Below are 17,357 nucleotides of genomic sequence, written 5' to 3' on the forward strand. Positions count from 1 at the left end.
GGTGCAGCTTATGTATGGACAAAGAATGAAAAGTTGCTGGCACCTGGAAGTGCGGCTTATAGTCAGTGCGGTTTATAATTGTGAAATTACTGTAAATCAAAATGGCAGCTCTTCTTGTGTTAAAACCCCCACAACTTAATGAAATCTTGTATTTGCAGAGCAGAAATACTTCCTCTGTCTGGAGAAGTACATTAAGAGAGAGGTGTTGAGGGAGCTGAGGTGCTAAGGAGAGAACTTCTGGGAATAGTCTGCATGTGAAAACACTCCATGAATCAGTTATAAATGAGACTGACCTCTCATCCATCCATCCATCCATCCATCCATCCATCCATCCATCCATCCATCCATCCATCCATCGCCTCCTCACTCTAAAATTTGGGCTGCTCCCTATCCTGTGTCATACAGGAGGTGATATTGATGAGCGGAAGAAAGGTGGGTTTGCTTTAAATGTTGTTTTTGGATAGAGAGCACAGGTTGTGAAGGTGCAGAAGGAAACACAAGAACTGCCAGCTAACAAAGAAATGCAGATTTCCAAACCATCTCTGCCCAGCCCCAGGTGCGAGGTTTTGTTTCTGTGTTGACTTGGAATTTGTAGCTGGTCTTGTCAAAAGATGATGTCTGCATTGGAAATTAATATTTAGCAACCTCTGGTTGACTGTTTGAGGTTTATTGGTGGGAGTTATTGGTTCTTTGAACAAATTTTGAAAATGGGCCCTCACAGAAATACAACCACATCAAATTGTAGTGAGGTGCTCTTGTGCCTTGCACTTGAACCTGGACAAGAGAGGTGGAAAATGTGCAAAATGTGGAAAATTGTGGGTTTTCCCCATAGTCTGAAAATACCTGCAAAGACAGGCAGAAGTCGGTTTTTCAAAAGATGCTGCTTTTTTAGTGCAGTCTGGGTCAGAGCCACAGCTTTGATAATAACAGCACTCCGGCCAGCAAATGCCGTGAGCCTGATTTACAGCACCATCAGCATGGCGCTGCCTGTGCCTCTTGCCGAGAGGCTGATGGAGGGCAGGGGGAGAAAACAGCATTTTGTCATTCCGTGAAAGTCGTGTCGCTGTGATGCAAGTGGGCGACAGGAGCTGCTGCGGGCGACGCTTCGGCCCCCGAACCTGCGAGGTGGTGGCTGCGCTGCCCGGCAGCCTCGCTCCCTCCCCTCGGCATCCTTCCCTCTGCCCCTGGCATCCTTCCCGCTGCCCCCGGCACCCTTCTCGCTGCCCCTGGCATCCTTCCCTCTAACCACGGCATCCTTCCCTCTGCCCCCGGCACCCTTCCCTCTGCCCCCGGCACCCTTCCCTCTGCCCCCGGCATCCTTCCCTCTGTCCCCGGCATCCTTCCCTCTGCCCCTGGCATCCTTCCCGCAGCCCCCTGGCACCCTTCCCGCTGCCCCCGGCCAGCTCCCGGAGGCCGCTGCCCCTCGGTGGCAGCCCCGGGATGCCGGAGCTCCGCTCCGCCGAGCACGGCGCGGCTCCGCCCCGCGCGGGAGGCGGCCGAAGGTTGGTCTGGCTGCCCTTTGGAGCTGGGAGCGCTCCGATCCCGCCGCCATTGCTTCCTGGTCCTGAGTGTCTTTCCCAGGCAAGCCTGCGGCTCCCGCCGGAGGTGCCGGTGGCCGGGTTTTAGGGAGCGATGACAACGGTGAGGAGAGAGGCGTTCGGGCGGATGCCCCCGGAGCAGGGAGGCGGAGAGGTGGAGAAGTTCGTCTTACAGTCGGACAGCGTGAGAGTGGAGATCCTGTCTTTTGGGTGCATCATCACTGCTCTGGAGACAAAAGACAGGGATGGGCAGTTTTCAGATATTGTCCTAGGATTTGACACTTTAGAAGGTATGTTTCTTGGAAAAAAAAATTAAAACCCACAATCAGGCAATTTAACCGGCACTCACTGGTTTATTGCCACACTGCCTAACCTGCTTGTAAGGCCCCCTTCCCCCCCAAATAATGGGCTGAAGAGATAGAGTTCCTGCTGCCTCTCCTGGGCTCGGTGGTGGATGTGGAACAGGGACACTGGTGGCAGTGTGCCACTCTGTTGGGGCAGCTCTGAGTCATTCCTGGACTGGCAATGACAGAGGCCTTTTCTTCTAATCTGCGAAGAATACAAGATCCCATCAGGCTGCGTTAATCAGAGATGCACACAACTAGCGAGCTGTGTATCCTGTGAAACGCTGGGACTGCAGTCACCTGTTTAGTCCTGGAGGGAAGCAGAGAGAGACCCCTCTGAGTCCATAAGCACTCCTGGAGACCACCCATCCTGTTCCAAGGGTTCTGTTTAACCATGTGCTGTTTCTCTGGCCAGGTTACACGAGGAAGCACCCGTTCTTTGGTGCTGTCGTGGGCCGTGTTGCCAACAGGATTGCGAACGGCAGGTTCAACCTGGACGGGAAGGAGTATAAGCTGTTCATCAACAATGGGCCCAACAGCCTGCATGGAGGAGCCAAGGGGTTTGACAAGGTGAAAATCCCAGTGTCTTGCCAGCATACAGCCTGTGGGGCTGTGGCAAAAGTGTGTGATGTATACACCCCTGAACCCTGTAGCATTTTCTGGTGGTTACTGAGTTGAATAAGCTCAGAAAGTGCTGTGAGTGCAAGAACAGGGGGAAGTGAGACAAATCCTGTGAGCTGCTGGGTTGGCTTGTCTATGCCTGAGTTTGCAGGGCTGACTTATGTCATCCTTGGATGCCAAGCAGTTTCCTCTGCTTCTTCTGAGTGACTGCAGCTCTGAGCCTCATGAGCCCAGTTCTGATAGGGTTGTTCTGGGCAAGGTGCTGCTTCTGCAGAGCCTGGGTTTTGGGACATGGCAGTGAGGACCCAGCCTCAGGAGCAATGGAAGTTCCTCAGGCATCAGCTGCACCAACTTGGAGTGTGTCATGAAGTTGTGCCAGTGCCCAAAGAAAGTTTCCTGGGGAACAATGCTCTGTCCATGCAGACTCATTTCTACCTGCGGTTTCATGGCTGTTACCTACCCATAGCTCTTCCCAGAGTCAGAAGGACTTGAGTTTGCAGAAACTTATCATTGCTGCTTGCCTGTGACAGCACTCCCAAATAAGGGGAGAGCAGGGTGGTGCTGCAAGTTCAGTCATTGCATTGCCCCTTTCTGTGCTGCTTTCATCCTGTAACAGCATCCCCCGGGCTCTCACTCTGACTCACAGCAGTGGGGGATTAGTTCAGGCTTGCAAAATGCCCCAAGATCCAGGATCACCGTCTCTCCTTCCCAGCCCTCCCCTATGACCTCCTGAGATGAAACAACCTTTCCCTGGCTCCAGGGCATTCAACCTTTTCTCTCTCCTCCCAAGAGCTTTGTGGTAAAAGCAGTGGAGGATCTCTTCTCTTGAAAGCCTTGCTGATAACCCTGCTTGATTGCAGAGCAGGCTCAGAAATCTCTGTTTTCCTGAAGCCTTGGGCTTTGTTGAGTCAAGTGCATTTGTAACCAGCAAGTAGCTGATCCTCCATTTCCCCCAAAGAGCACATGAATATGCTGGTGAAGCTGCTTTAGTGGAGTTAATGGGGTTTCTTTGTGAAGGGAATCCAGGCTGATGGGACAAACGCCAGGGTGCCTGGAAAAAAAGTCAGTGTGAACTGGCACTGGGCTGGGATGAAATGCTCCTCAGCAGCTTTAGAAAATGGGGAGTACTGGGGGCGACTTGGCTGTTGTACCCCCCAAAGAGAACGATTTGATTGGTTTTAAGTTTCTTTACACACCCTGACACCTGTGATCTGGAGCTGAAAACGTGTTTCATTGTGACAGCACTTCCAGGCTGTCTTCTGCAGACAGGGGATGTGTTCTTTTCTTCTGCTTCTTCACCTTGCTTGCTGAAGTCTCACCAGCTTGCTGAGAACAAGGCAGTGACATCTAGCCAGAGCTTTGTGTCCTCTGGCCCATAGGGCCTGCTTGGACACCTGCCCAAGACTGTCTGTCTCCAGGAAACAATTACTGTTCAGTGATGATGAGCTCTAACTGGTCAGCCCTAACAAAAAACACACACTGCCTTTGGCTGTAATTATCTTGGTCGTTTTCTGAGCTCTCCCTGATCTTGCAGACATCAATGCTGTGGTCAGTGTGTGGTCTGATGAAAGCAGCTGGCAGCTGCACTTGCAGGGCAGCAGTACGTGACCACACTGCTGGAGGACTTCAGAAAATAACTCTCTTATCTTAAAAAAGAAATAGTGATATCTGTATGCTTCCTGGACTTTAATAGCTTTTTTTCAAAGAACTTGAAACTCGTATTTTAAAAACCGCAGCATCCTTACAGCCATGCGAGCTGCAGCCAGAATGCACGCTGTGCAGGAGGGCCTGCTCTGCAGCCAGGTATATTTGGTGCTCTTAGGTTCTGTATTTGGTGAAAATGCTGGCTTTTGGGCTTTTGACCATGCCCCATATTGGTGATCTCTGTAGGACACGAGAGGGATCATCTCAACAGCGTTATCTGACCCCTGTGCCTAAATCTGTCCACTTTGATTAGACAGTAACTATTCCTTAGGGAAATGTGAAGCTCCAGGAGCCTCTTGTTGCACATCCATCCTCTCAGCATGAGGCCCATGGCCAGGGCCAAACAGCCTGTCTAGGCAGCTGCATACAGTGTGCTGGCTTGCTTCCCTTGACAGCATGTTTGGCTCCAAGTTGAGCACTGGTGCTGGTCCTCTGGCAGGGACAAGAACTGAAGAGGTCCCAGCTCTCTGGATGTGTCTGACAGCACATCTGGTACCATTTAACCCAACCCCAGCCCCTGGGCAAGAGCTCCCAGTGCGTTCTTACACTGTCCTAGAAGCCAGGGCCTGATGAGCAGAGGGAAGGAGGGCAGCTTGTTGAAGTGGTGCTGCTCATGAGAAGATCCATGGAAAGGGGGATAAATCCAGCTGCAGGGCAAAAATCAATGCGGACTCCCAGGCATGGCATGACACAGGCTGGAACAGATCCCCCAACAGACTTGATTCATTTCCAAATTGCCTCGTTTGTTTGGCTGCTCAGTGGAAAGCTTGTTCCCTGCTGGTGGTCCTGGCTGACCAAGCACAGGCGGGTGCTTGTGTTTTCTTTGGAAGGGTGATTGAAAAAGCCTTTGTTTCAGTGCAACATCCCTTGCATGCCTTCTCTCCCTGTTTTTAGCCCAGCCTGGGGCAGGAGGGAAGGGCACCGTGTTCCCATTCCTGTCCCACTGACTCCATGCTCCTTGCAGGTTCTCTGGAGCCCCCAGGTGCTCCCAAATGGTGTCCGCTTCTTCCGGCTCAGCCCCAACGGTGAGGAAGGCTACCCTGGTGACCTCAAAGTCTGGGTGACCTACACCCTCAGTGGCAGGGAGCTGGCCATCAACTACCAGGCCCAGACCAGCAAGACAACCCCCATCAGCCTGACAAACCACTCATACTTCAACCTGGCAGGGCAGGTAAGTGTGAGGAGATGGCCCCCATGGAGACAACACTGTGCAGGGGGAGAAAGCCTGGGGACCCATGGGATGATCACTGGGACCAACGTGGTGGTCTTGGGGTCAAAACACATCATGATTTTGGGGACACAGCAGTGGAGGTTGTCTCTGTGCATCGTGGGCAGCGTGCAGGAACAGGACTGAATCATGTGGACCTCAGCTGAGGACACACCTCAGTGCTTCTTGAGCAGAGACATCCAGTTGAGCACGTTGGTTCTCCTTTTGTCTGTAACTGGGCAGTTTTGCTCTCTTCTGGTCCCTTGGGAAAATTACAGAGGAGGTGCAGAGCTGGCATGCCCCAGTGGTGGCCTGGAATTTCTTAGCTGTATTCTGTTGGCATTTCTGAGAGGGTGGTGCAGTTGAGATCAGGGCCTGGAGTGGCAGCACCAAAGTACCCTGGTCAAAAGGGGCAGAAGAGACATCATGGAAAGGGGATGTGAGATTACCAGGATTGCAGACTAGCAAGGTTGGAGCAGTAGGATGCAGAGGGCTCCCACACACCCACACAGACCTGGAAGAAAAGGATCTGAGAAATAAAGTGTTTCTGGGCAGAGCAATAGGCTAATACAGTGCAGTCACACTTGGATGTGAGACAAAAGCCCTTAAAAGTGTTTGTGAGAGACAACCCTCTGACAGGAGCAGCCCAGGCTGCTGCCCTGAGAATGGCTGTGCAATTTTTGGGTGTACCCTCTGCTGGTGCTCCCAGAGGTGCAGTAATACCAACACCTGCAGTGTGCAACTCAGGAGTGTTCCAGAGGAACAGGAGACCTTTGGGCATGAATTGCTGCTCAGATTAGATAGCAGCCTGAAGGCTCAGCTTTGAGCCTGCTCGCCTTCCAGCTCAGCAGGCTCCCTGCCAGCATTCCTGAGGCTGTGGAAGACAAGGAGGGGCAAACCCCCACAGCAGTTTTGATGAGACAGGAGGATGGGTTGCATTTCCCCTTGCTTGCTTCCTTCCCCTTCTCCCTGCTGCTGTGTGCTCAGTACCCAGCATGTTTTGGCTAGTCAGTCTGCAGGCTGGTAGCACTCGATGAGGTACAAGTACAGATTGATGGTCTCATCCCTGTGGGCCCATGAAGGTTTTGCCTGTGCCAGTACCTTTGTCCTGTGCCCAAGGTCAAGGTGGAATGAGGGCTGGGAGGTGCTCCAGGCAGTACCTGATCAGCTGGGGCACCACTGTGGGCTGTCACTTCACAGCTGTGCTTAGGGCTGCTTGAACAGTCACTGCAACAGGAATCCCAGCATTTCCCATCCTCCTGCAGGGCTCCAGGGATGTCTATGACCACGAGATCTCCATTGAAGCAGATTCCTACCTGCCTGTGGACGACACCAAGATCCCTACTGGTAGGTGGTGCAGCATTTGCATCACCAGGTGGAAGTGATCTTTCTGAGCAATGCTGGTGGGTGTGGGCAGCAGCACTGCCTGGCAAGGGGGACACACCAGCACCCAGGGGACCCCAAGCACGGTGGGGCCCTCACCTTTGAGTGCAGTCCTGCTGAACCTGAGCAGGGTGGGCAGAGCCAGGTGTTGGTAACCAGGTCCAGCCCCAAGGAGCAGGCAGGAGCAGCAGGAAATGGGGCCAGAGGCACATGGGATGTGCGGCTGTTATGTGAGTCCATCCACAAGACAAGCTCCCTGTGGCACTTGGAGGAGTGGATGCTCTGGTCCAGGTGACTTCTGCTCAGTTTGGTGTATCATGCTTGTGCACAAACAGGGGAAGTGCTTAAGGCCATACCAAACCCAGTGCCTTGCTTCTCCCTGCTGCTTTCACTATGGAGCTGTTTCACATCTTAGTTGTGGCCAGCTTGCTACCCCTGCATTTTGCAGTTCCCTCTTGTGTGGGTAGCCTTAGTCCTGGAGTGAAGATAAGATTTGTGCAATTGTTAAAGACAGACCCCTTGTGTACAACGCTTGCTGCATTTTATGTAAGTGCCTGAATTGGAACTGTTTCAATTTTTTTCCAAGGTGTTAATTTTGCCCTCCATGCAAAACCCCTCACCTTTGGTCTGGGGTGACTGTTTTGCACTGTGTTTAATATGTCCTGGGGTTGTTTGTGCTGCTTTATCAGAGGACATGGTATGCCCACAGCAGGTCTTATCGAGGACTAGGTAGAAAATGCTGATTTTGTACATATACAAACTTCTGTGAATTTTATTGCTCCTTGTATGTGCTTTGCCCCTACTGAGAACAGCAGCATCCCCAGGAGCTGCCAGCTGTGCTGGGGGACAAGGTAGAGCTTGCTGGCAGGTGGGTGAGTGACTGAACCTGCTGCTCTCCTTGCCTAGGGGAGGTGGCTGCCGTTCAGGGCACTGGATTCGATCTCCGGCAGCCTGTGGAGCTGGGCAAGCACTTGCAGAAGTTTCATCTGGATGGCTTCGACCACAACTTCTGCCTGCATCAGGGGCAGGACCGATGCCTCGTGGCCAGGTAGGCTGAGAGCTCAGCAGGATCCCCACCCCTGCAGCCAGGGGGTGCCCACTCAGCCATTCCCATGTCATACCCCACTGGCATCTCCGCAGGGTTTTCCACCCAGCCAGTGGCAGGACCATGGAGGTTCACACCACCCAGCCTGGCATTCAGTTTTACACTGGGAACAACCTGGATGGCTCCCTGAAGGGCAAAGGTGCTGCCACGTACCCCAAGCACTCAGCTTTCTGCCTGGAAACCCAGAACTGGCCTGATGCTGTTAACAAGGTGAGCTGTCCATTCTCCCCCCATGGGTTACTTGGGTCCTGTGGCAGGGGGACTTACCCCCACCACCCTCCATTCTCTGGGGCACTAAATGTAGGAACAGTCTGCTTGTCAAGGGGACACTACAGTCACCAAAAGTAAGGCAGGCACAGGTCACAGTGGCTTTAGACAGGGGGCAGTCAGCGCAGCAGGGACTGGCCCTGTGCAGCCCAGCTTCCCAAAGGTGTGGGGTCTAGAGCAGATGACCCCTCTGGGGCTTGCCACATCCTCTTATGTCTGAATCATTCCTCATGGCCTGAATTCAGCCAGCAGTTGAGGTGGGACTCACCCACTCAGCCCGCTGGCAAGTGGCGGGTGCTGCTGGAAATGGCTGGGGGGAGCTGTGGGAATATGCCTTGGGAAGAACAAAGGGATGCAGCCGTGCTTTCTGGTCCCACGGAATGCGCTCACAGGCACTGATGTACTGCTGCCTCTTCCCAGCCTCACTTCCCCAATGTTCTGCTCCATCCTGGTGAGGAGTACAACCACACCACGTGGCTCGTGTTCAACACTGCTTGAGGAGAAGGGTGCTGACTCCCACCACTGAGAGGGGTAAGTGCCTCCAGCAGCTGAGCCAGAAATACTGCCAGGTGCCAAACAGAGCTTTCCAACTACCCTGGGTGATGCATCTGATCTGGGAGCCTTTTTCCTCCTCTGTCATTTTCAGCTGTGGTTTCTGCTGGCTTCAACTCCTGTTACCACCTCTGTTGTTGTCTGGTCTGTGCAAAGTTCTCACACTCTGTCCAGCCTCTCACCCTGGGCATTGGGTTTTGTTTTGGAGTTAAAATGCCAGGGGCATAGCATGTCACAGCTCCAACTACAGCAGGGGAATATCTGGTAATATACACGTGGAGCATGTGGGAAGGCTGATGCAGTTGTGATTGTTATATCTGCTATTTCCATCAAAGTCCTCTCTCTAGGTGGTGTGCAGTGCTTGTGCAGCATAGCTTTGAGGAGGATGGTGTGCTGGGATTATCCCAGCTGGCTGCTCTGGATAAACTCCTCTGTTCTGCCTTGATTGTTGAAGTGAAATGGGCACACCCATTTAGTCCTGAATATACAGCTGGATGAGAAAACCCATCATCCTAACACTGTATTTCCACATGAAATCTCCAAAACCCTGTATCAGGGAACTCTCTGATGAAAACCTCCATGTTTTTCAGGGGAGCCCCATTTTACCTGAGAGTGGGGTTTGCCCACCATACTGGAGACCTCAGATACACTTCCCCTTGTGCCCCACCCCCAGCCAGCCTGTGGAATTTGTGGTGAAATCCTACCACTCTCAGGCCAGAGCTCAATTTTGGACAGCACAGCTGCACAGAAGCCATCTCTGTGACCGTTCTCCCTCTGCCCCTTACAAGTGCTGGCTGTCCTTCGGAGTGTCTGTCTGCACCAGCACAGCCCTGCTCCTTGCTCAGGCTCTCACATCTAGAGGAACCCCAGCCCCCCTCGAGAAACCCTGAGCTCTTCTGCTTGGTCTTCCAGTGTCTCTGGGTACTGAAAAACAGGTACCAGTAGAGCTGTCGTGTCAGTCTGCAGGTTTATTGTGGAGCAGGTTTTCCTTGGGAGTACAGAAAAGAAAAGGTGATGAAATTCCAGAGCAGTAGCATACGTGTGCCTCTCACCAGGTTCACAATGCACAACCAGTAAAATATTCCAAACAGGTTTCACAGGCTTCAGGCATTTGGGCTCAATCACTGCAAGGTAACATTTGTGTCAGCTCTGCTCTCCCACTGTGGCAGCCGTGGGATTTGGTGGCTGTGGCTAGAATCCACCTGGAACACCAAAGGCCATGGTGAGCCCCAGCGAGGATCCAGGCACAGAGAGGACCAGGCATAAAGGCCAGAGGATGCTGCAGCAGAACAGCACCTTCAGGATCTGGACTGCTGACTCATCCACTGGAAAAGCTCCCTGCAGTCATTATGAACAGGAAGTTTCTTGAAAACCATGAGTTACCCCAGGTGTAACAAAGTTCATCTTGTAACTTTATTTAAGCTGTGGTTTACACAGTGGAAGCAAACTGCCATGACAGATTTCATCAGAAGCCCGAACAGGCCTGGTTTTCCATTTCAGTGCTTACTTGCTGCTGAAACTGGCCTCTGCTCGATAGTCAATTCCAGCAAAAAGAAAAAAATGCTTTTTCTTCCCTCTGCCCACCAGGTTTTTGTTCACAGTCCCTTGCTGTGATCAGTGTTGAAGTGCTTTATCACGCAATTCCTTTACACAGAATGAGGACAATTTGACACACCTATACACAAATAATGACTCCTGCAGGTTGTATTCGCTGTAAGAAACTGGCACTGTTCAACAAAGCCATCTCCAGCATATGGGCTGCTTTACAACCATACCAGTTTCTGTGAAGCAGGTTAGAACTCCTGAGGGCAGCTGAGAATCTTTCATTTTAAGGATCTTCCCTCAAAGAAGGATAACACACCTTGAGATATTTTAAAAATTTTTCTTTATATCAACAGCCTAAGGAACTAAAACATGCAACAAGTGAAAGTAGCAATTGTCAAGTTATTAATGATTTCTATTACCTTTAGAGTTTTCTGCAGATGTTATTTGCTTAAAAGATGTGTTTTGGAGGAAAGTTTATCTTTACATTTTTGGGGCATCTGGTATCAACAGTCAAAATCAGAGAATGAGCTTTGTGAATAAACAGACCAGGCAGAAAAATGAATGCCCACTAAATATCAAGTAATGAAAACGGCATATGCAAATTTTTATCCATCTGCAGACAGAGATGGATTTTAAATTCCATTTCAGGGAGAGCAGGAATGATCCTTCCACCAAAGACCATTCAGTAGATGTGAAAGGTGACTACCTTGAGAAGACACCAGCTGGGATTAGTGATTCCCATTTTAGACATTTTTCATCCACATTACAGGGCACACAGCTAAAATTACCCAAACGTTAACAGAAGCAGCAGGGTTACTACAGAGGAGTTTTAGTTAAAAATACACATTTTATTTCAATGTGCCAATAAAAAAGTCCCACATTTTCATATCACAGGAAGTTAATTCAAACAATAAAAAGAGACCTGTGCTAGTCTATTGGTGTGACTAACTCCAAAGACCCAGATCATGCCAAATTTTAGTTGATATACTCTTCTATCTACATTCTTACATTTACAAAGACACCACAAAATCCCTTATAATAATGTAAGCAAAATAACTTTCTTCCTAAAAGATTAACATCATAATTTTAATCCATTCTTTCAGGACTTGCACTTCGTTGAGGGCTTCCTGATGGTGAACGGCTGAAAGGAAAAGAATCCACAATTAACATTTCAGTAGCTGCTTGGGAATCACAAACACAGAAAAAAGCAACAGGACTATACCCAGACTCTGGTTCCCTTTAAGCACTTTTTAAAAATAAAATAATGAATCACTATTGACAAAAGTTAACAAGTTGATGATCTGGAGATAATACATTTCTTCTTTACTGTTATTTTTAAAATGAGATCACTGTAAGGCCATCTTAAAGATGACCTCCAAAGGCGTAAGATACTTCTTCACTGTTCTGATACAGCAGCTTGTCAACCTACCATGGTGATCACTCAGCATTTATGAGGACTTATTTGGGCCCTTGTGATTGTTTGACACTAAAATTGTAAAAATGAACAATTAAAGAATTCTAATTAGGGAAAAAATGCTGCTGATTCTGTCAGTACACATATTCTACACATTACTCTGTGCAACAAACAGAGAAAACTATTTACTGACTTACTGTGAAAGAAAAAAATAATCTAAAAGCAGTGAACATAACAGGCTTGATTTTCCATTCCTGACTGCTGTGCCAGGTTACTCCACTCTACCTTCCTCAATGTCAATGCAGCTTTTAATGAGACTGACGGCTGATTTCCTACATTTATTCCATGCTTTAAGCTCACCAGTCTCTGTGCAATTAAACTGTCAGCGAACCAAAAGGAACAAGGCAGCAAAGACAAGACACTGCTACGTAACCCTGAAGATTTATCACTTCATAGAAAGCCACAACATCATTGCTGTGAAAGAGATCTCAGCAAAATACCCTTCCAGTATTTTCCTACAAGCAGCAAACTCCTCAGCAGAGACCAGTGCAGACACTAAAATGCCAGCTCTACAGGGTCTATGCTATTAGTAGGGAGACCAACGTACCTTCTCTTTGGAGATGGTGACCGGGACTTTGACCGGCTGTCAAAACAGAACAGCATCAATGCAGCTTACACGACAAATTCAACTTTGATTTTTAAAAAACCCAGCCTATCAGAAAGTCAATTACAGAAGTCTAGCCAGAAGGTCTTTCCAATGGTAGTTTTCAGATCAACTTTTACTCTGACAGGGATTCTCCATTCATTTAGTGTGGAGATGTATTTTAAGCAACTTCCTTCAGCAGACAAACAGAAAAACAAGGGGTGGTACTAAGGCGAGGCTTTGAGAAAAGCAACATCACCACATTTGTTTTATGAAAAGCATTAATAAAGCTCAAGCTCTTTATCTGATGGACAGAAAAATTTAACAGAACTGAGCACAAAGGCACAAAAAAATTAGTACTACGTTGGAAAACTACCAAGTGTTAATGAAAACCTAGAGACAGGTAAGGAACACATTCCAAAGGAAATGTTTCCAGAGGAAATGTTATAATTTCTGCCATATCACAAAGAGATTAGCTGGGGACCCATGTTTGGGGGATATTTTTCTGAAGGACCAGGCTCTGTTACATGCAAACCTAAATTTGAGATGCTACTGCAGGGTCAATATGTGCATGCTCACCTCTTAGCCGGTGAGCCAGACTTTGATCTGCCATGAGATCTAGACCTGCAATAAGAAAAAGCACAGCTCAGCAGAGAAACTGAGAGCATGCAGGTTCTCAGGTTTGGGACTGCAGGATTCACATTTATGTATGAGTGCTGTCATGCTGAACACACAGAATCCTGCAGGTTTCCAGGGTTTTGCCTGTTAAGTTTCCAAAGCAGTCTTTTTACATGGATGCTGCACGTGTTGCTCTGTACTTTGGTCTCTAGCTGATGAAGCCACTCTAAACCTGCAGGTTTTATTAGACTTGAGCAATATCTGCCACTGCAGTTGCAGACAGCTCATTCCTACAAGCATCTTCTCTGTGAAGTTCATATTTTATATCCACTTGCTTCAACTAGGTTTTTTTTTTAATATTTGAACTTAATCGTTATGAAAAAAGTGTGGAAAATGTCCACCTTTGATACTGCTGCACCACAGGAACACTAATACTGCCTGAAAGCCTTGCTGAAATTTTGAGGTCCCCCAAGGCAGTGCTCTGCATTCCACATCCAAGGCTTTCCACAACAATTTCCAGATGTGTGTTGTGACACTGTTGAAACAGCAAATGTCATGTACTCATTTAGTCTGTCTCCCTCATGAACCCAGAGCCTGTCTCTGGGTGCAATGCATTCTTCTGTAAAGAAATAATCTGTCAATTGCATAAGCCAAATTCTTTTGCCCCTTCCATCTAGTTGTACATCTGTAATTTCCCATGCCTCAGGCACTTAATCCCTACTTATAATGGAAAGTGTCACACATTAGTCAGAAATGACACTACAAGTGTCCTTTACCCTGCAGAAAACCATCCTGGTGCCAAAAGAGAAAGCAATGGTGGTAAAATCAAGATGTTTTCCTCTTTGAGGATCTGTTGACTGTAGCTGTTTCCTGCTCATCACTGAGAATGAACAGTGATAAGCCATGATTAAGTCATGTTGGAACAACCAGTATTAATATTCAACATGGTTTACCCACAGGTGTACCCAGTCAGAAAGGCACTGTTCTACTGCCTTGGGCAGCCTTCTTCTCCTTTCACCAGCTTCTGGACTATCTGTGTGAGTTTCTGCTCTTAATTAAGCCAACTGGTCTTGATCTCTCCTTTCCCTTAAAATTCCCATCATTGCTTGCTGTCCATCCTCAAAAAATGCCTTCAGCCATGGGCTTCTCCACCTGCTCCCTTTAGCTGAAGCTATCATGTATTTTCCTTTCTTTCTTCATGGTTGACTGTTCCTTGTTTCCAAGAGCAGCCATTAAAACCAGCACAGCAGGCACAGGGATGGGCTAGGCCATAAACAATTCCAAATCCAGAGCAGAATTTCCATTTACTCTTGTTCTTGTTGAGGACACCCAGACAGCCAGGACAAGACTCTGTGAAGCTCCATGAAGGACAAGGCTCACAAACTTACTACCAAGTGTAAAGGAACAAACACTTTCATTGGTACAAAGTAATTCTGACAGGTGTTTATCTCAAATTAAAATCAGCTCCTGCAGATTGACACTATTCAACAGAGCTGCAATTGCAGCTCTAACACATAGGAGACACCAGCAAGCCTTTCAAGACTTGCCTGGCTGCAGACAATAAAGCATTAAAATACTACTGGAAGGGCATCCTGCATTCTCTGAAAAACAGTGGGAAGAACCCACAATCTTGTGTGTACTACACAAAGAAAAATAATCTTTTGAGATTAATTCTACATTTGGTAGCTCTTAACGCAACCTGATCAAACCAGTATTTGTGATGACTGGGGATCTAGATGTTAGTGGTGTGCAAAAGAGTAAGAGAAAGAATGATCTTCTGCACTGCTTTATAAAACTAGAAACACCTAAGTTAGTGGAGGGAAAACACGTATTTTTCTGGAAAAAAAAAAGTTCCAGTTGTTAAAGAGTCTAAACAGACTTTTAAGCAACTTTTACCAAGTGTGTACAGTCACATACCTGCTTCTGGGCCATGTAACAGATCTGGATCTAGATCTGGATCGTGATCTAGACCTGAAATTAAAAAATTGAGACAAATTAAAAGGAAGTCAACTCAAACAGAAGTGATGACAATTACAGCACTATATAAATGAATGTGTACATGTGAACTAAAACCTACATGATCATTAGACATTTTAGACAAAGAAATTAAATTGTGGGAGATGCCACTGTCTCAAGGTAAGGTCTCAAAACTCATTTGCAGGGCTGTGAATTTAACTAGGATTATCAGGAACGTTTTTAAGCATGCTGACTTCTAGAAGTCAACAACTTTTGAAGTGTTTTTGGAATCTAAAACAAGAAAACACCAACAAAAATAAACCACACAGCCTTTTAAAATTATAAGGCTGATTTACCTGATCACCTGATTTATTGATTTACCTTGATCTCTTCAAGGAACCCGACCGGGAGCGGCGAGGAGACACGGACCTGGACCTACGAGGAGACACAGACCGGGACCTACGATAGGAAGCTGACCTGGACCTGCAAAGAAAGCAATGCCAAGAGTTGGTCAAGTGTAGCTTTTTCTGTGCAAAAGGCAAGAGGAATAAAAGACCAACTCAAACATACCTCCTACCACGGCTGCGACTGCGTGACCGGGAATACCTTCTTCCTCGGGACCTCGAGCGGGATCTAGACCGGGACCTGGGTTTAGGTTAGAAAAAACAGGTATCAGCAGACAGCTGCAGCACCCAGCACATGTGAGGCCCTGCTGAAGTCAAAACTTTTTTCAGACAACTAAAGAACTAGCATCTGTCAGTTGGAAAAATGTCTGGGCCTACTTGTCTTGAGCATTTTTACTACCTAGAAAAATGTTAAAAGCTGAATTACATTGCAGAATTACATTAGAATAGAAAACACTGTAATGCGTATTTAAAATAAACCTTGCAAGTTTGCAGGTCGACCCTCTTTGGCCCAAGGTCTAGCAGATCTAGACGATCTAGAAGTATCTATAGGCGAGCGCTGCATCTAGGTAGGTGTTCTCTTCAATCTAACGACGATCAAACTGACAGCCCAATGAGCCAGGGTGAGGCTTGATTGACGCAAGAAGATTTTTCTAGGTGGGAATGTGGTCAATCTGGTGTTCCTCTTTCTAAACCGGAGGGGGGCCCCAATTGAAAGCCAAATTTACTGTTACGGCGGTCACCGTCTCAAATTTTCTGCCCTTAAAGAATAAGGTGAAGCTACGTGTAGATGGCTCGAGGGGATCTGGCCTCTTATGCTGATCACCTCAAGGTCTAGGAGGATCTTAAGTGTCGGATTTGCAAGGCGCCTCAGCATGAAATCTTAAGGCTCGTGACATTCTGAATCAAGGCGACTGACTCAAACGAAGAAACCTGAAAGGTTTTGACCAGGTTGATTATTAAGATATTAACATTTGATAGAAATAGCAACAAATTGTAATATACACCTATACATTTATTCTAGAGTTTAAGTTTAAAGAAAACCGGTGTAACATTGTGTTCTTTGCTAACAAGAACTACATAAAAGCGAGCTGGCGAAGCAAGGCGGCCGCCCCGGCCCCGCACGTACCTGCTCCTCCTTCGCCGGCTATAGCGGTGACAGTCATAGGCATAGTGGCCTTTCTCACCACACTCGTAGCATCTGTCGTTGGGGTCGAAGGGGCGCCGGGCAGGGGGCCGGTCATAGCGGGAGCGCCGCGGCATCCCTGTGGATACTTCCACTCGGACCCTGGAGCCGCAGATCACCCTGCAACGAGTCCACCAAGGCTCTGGGTAAAAACTTGCAGTCCATGACAGAACTACAAAAGCACAGGGACCAGAGAAATAAACCCCGGTTCTCTCTCAGCAGTTTCAGCAAAAGTGAAATGGACACGTACTTCCCGTCAAGACCACGGACAGCATCTTCAGCATCCCGGGGGTCTTCGAACTCCACGAAGGCGAACCCCGGCGGGTTCCGGGCGATCCACACAGTTCTCAGCGGCCCGTAGTAGCTGAAGGCTCTCTCCAGCTCGCCTTTGCCGGCGCCCGTGCCCAGGTTGCCCACGTACACCTTGGTCTCTGCGGAGCGGAGCGGGCTCAGCGCGGGGCCGGGAGCGGGCTCGGGCTCAGCCCCGCCTTCCCCCGGCCGCCGCCATCTTGTCCGCGCGGCCCCTTCCCGCCTACACCGCGAGCGCCGCGCGCCCGGCCGCGCTCCCTCCCCCACGGCCGCTGACGCAAAATGGCGGCGGCGACAACGGCGGCAGCGGCCGCGCTGCCTCTCTCCCCTCCCCACCGGCGCCCGCCGGCCGCCAAGCTTCCCGCGGGAATCGCCTCTCTCCCAGACCCGTCTTGCCTCCCCTCCCGCGCAGCCGCCCGCCGCCTGCGGCCCCCGGGAGCTCTCACCGCCTCCATAGCGGCCGTAACGCGACATCCCGACGGCTCCGCCGCCTGCGCGCACGCGCCGCCGCACGCGCCTGCCCCCTGCCCTGCGCCCCCGCCTCCCCCGCCCCGCGCGGAG

At 49.1% G+C, this 17,357-nt stretch overlaps 2 protein-coding genes across 3 annotated transcripts; one reads left to right on the plus strand and one right to left on the minus strand.

Moving 5' to 3' along the window:
• The first annotated feature begins 1,518 nt into the window (after window positions 1-1,518).
• Window positions 1,519-15,474, plus strand: GALM (galactose mutarotase). Of its 2 annotated transcripts, none has more exons than XM_033054747.2 (8): window positions 1,519-1,828; window positions 2,298-2,452; window positions 5,172-5,378; window positions 6,680-6,761; window positions 7,704-7,845; window positions 7,938-8,112; window positions 8,590-8,700; window positions 15,294-15,474. In XM_033054747.2, the coding sequence occupies exons 1-7, from the start codon at window positions 1,633-1,635 to the stop codon at window positions 8,665-8,667; spliced, it is 1,035 nt and encodes a 344-aa protein (XP_032910638.1). In that variant the 5' UTR covers window positions 1,519-1,632; the 3' UTR covers window positions 8,668-8,700; window positions 15,294-15,474. The 2 variants fall into 2 exon arrangements, with proteins under 2 accessions (XP_032910638.1, XP_032910637.1); XM_033054746.1 differs by lacking the exon at window positions 15,294-15,474 and adding an exon at window positions 11,370-11,792 and having other exon boundaries at window positions 1,520-1,828.
• LOC116993758 (serine/arginine-rich splicing factor 7) lies at window positions 9,670-17,315 on the minus strand. Its single transcript, XM_033054749.1, has 9 exons — window positions 17,243-17,315; window positions 16,738-16,918; window positions 16,431-16,607; window positions 15,468-15,542; window positions 15,279-15,380; window positions 14,859-14,912; window positions 12,903-12,947; window positions 12,288-12,323; window positions 9,670-11,407 (listed from the first exon to the last, which is right to left on the minus strand). The coding sequence occupies exons 1-9, from the start codon at window positions 17,268-17,270 to the stop codon at window positions 11,353-11,355; spliced, it is 753 nt and encodes a 250-aa protein (XP_032910640.1). The 5' UTR covers window positions 17,271-17,315; the 3' UTR covers window positions 9,670-11,352.
• Window positions 17,316-17,357: the final 42 nt, after the last annotated feature.

The sequence above is a fragment of the Catharus ustulatus genome, chromosome 3 (genome assembly GCF_009819885.2).
Source record: "Catharus ustulatus isolate bCatUst1 chromosome 3, bCatUst1.pri.v2, whole genome shotgun sequence".
Taxonomy (NCBI): Eukaryota; Metazoa; Chordata; class Aves; order Passeriformes; family Turdidae; genus Catharus; species Catharus ustulatus.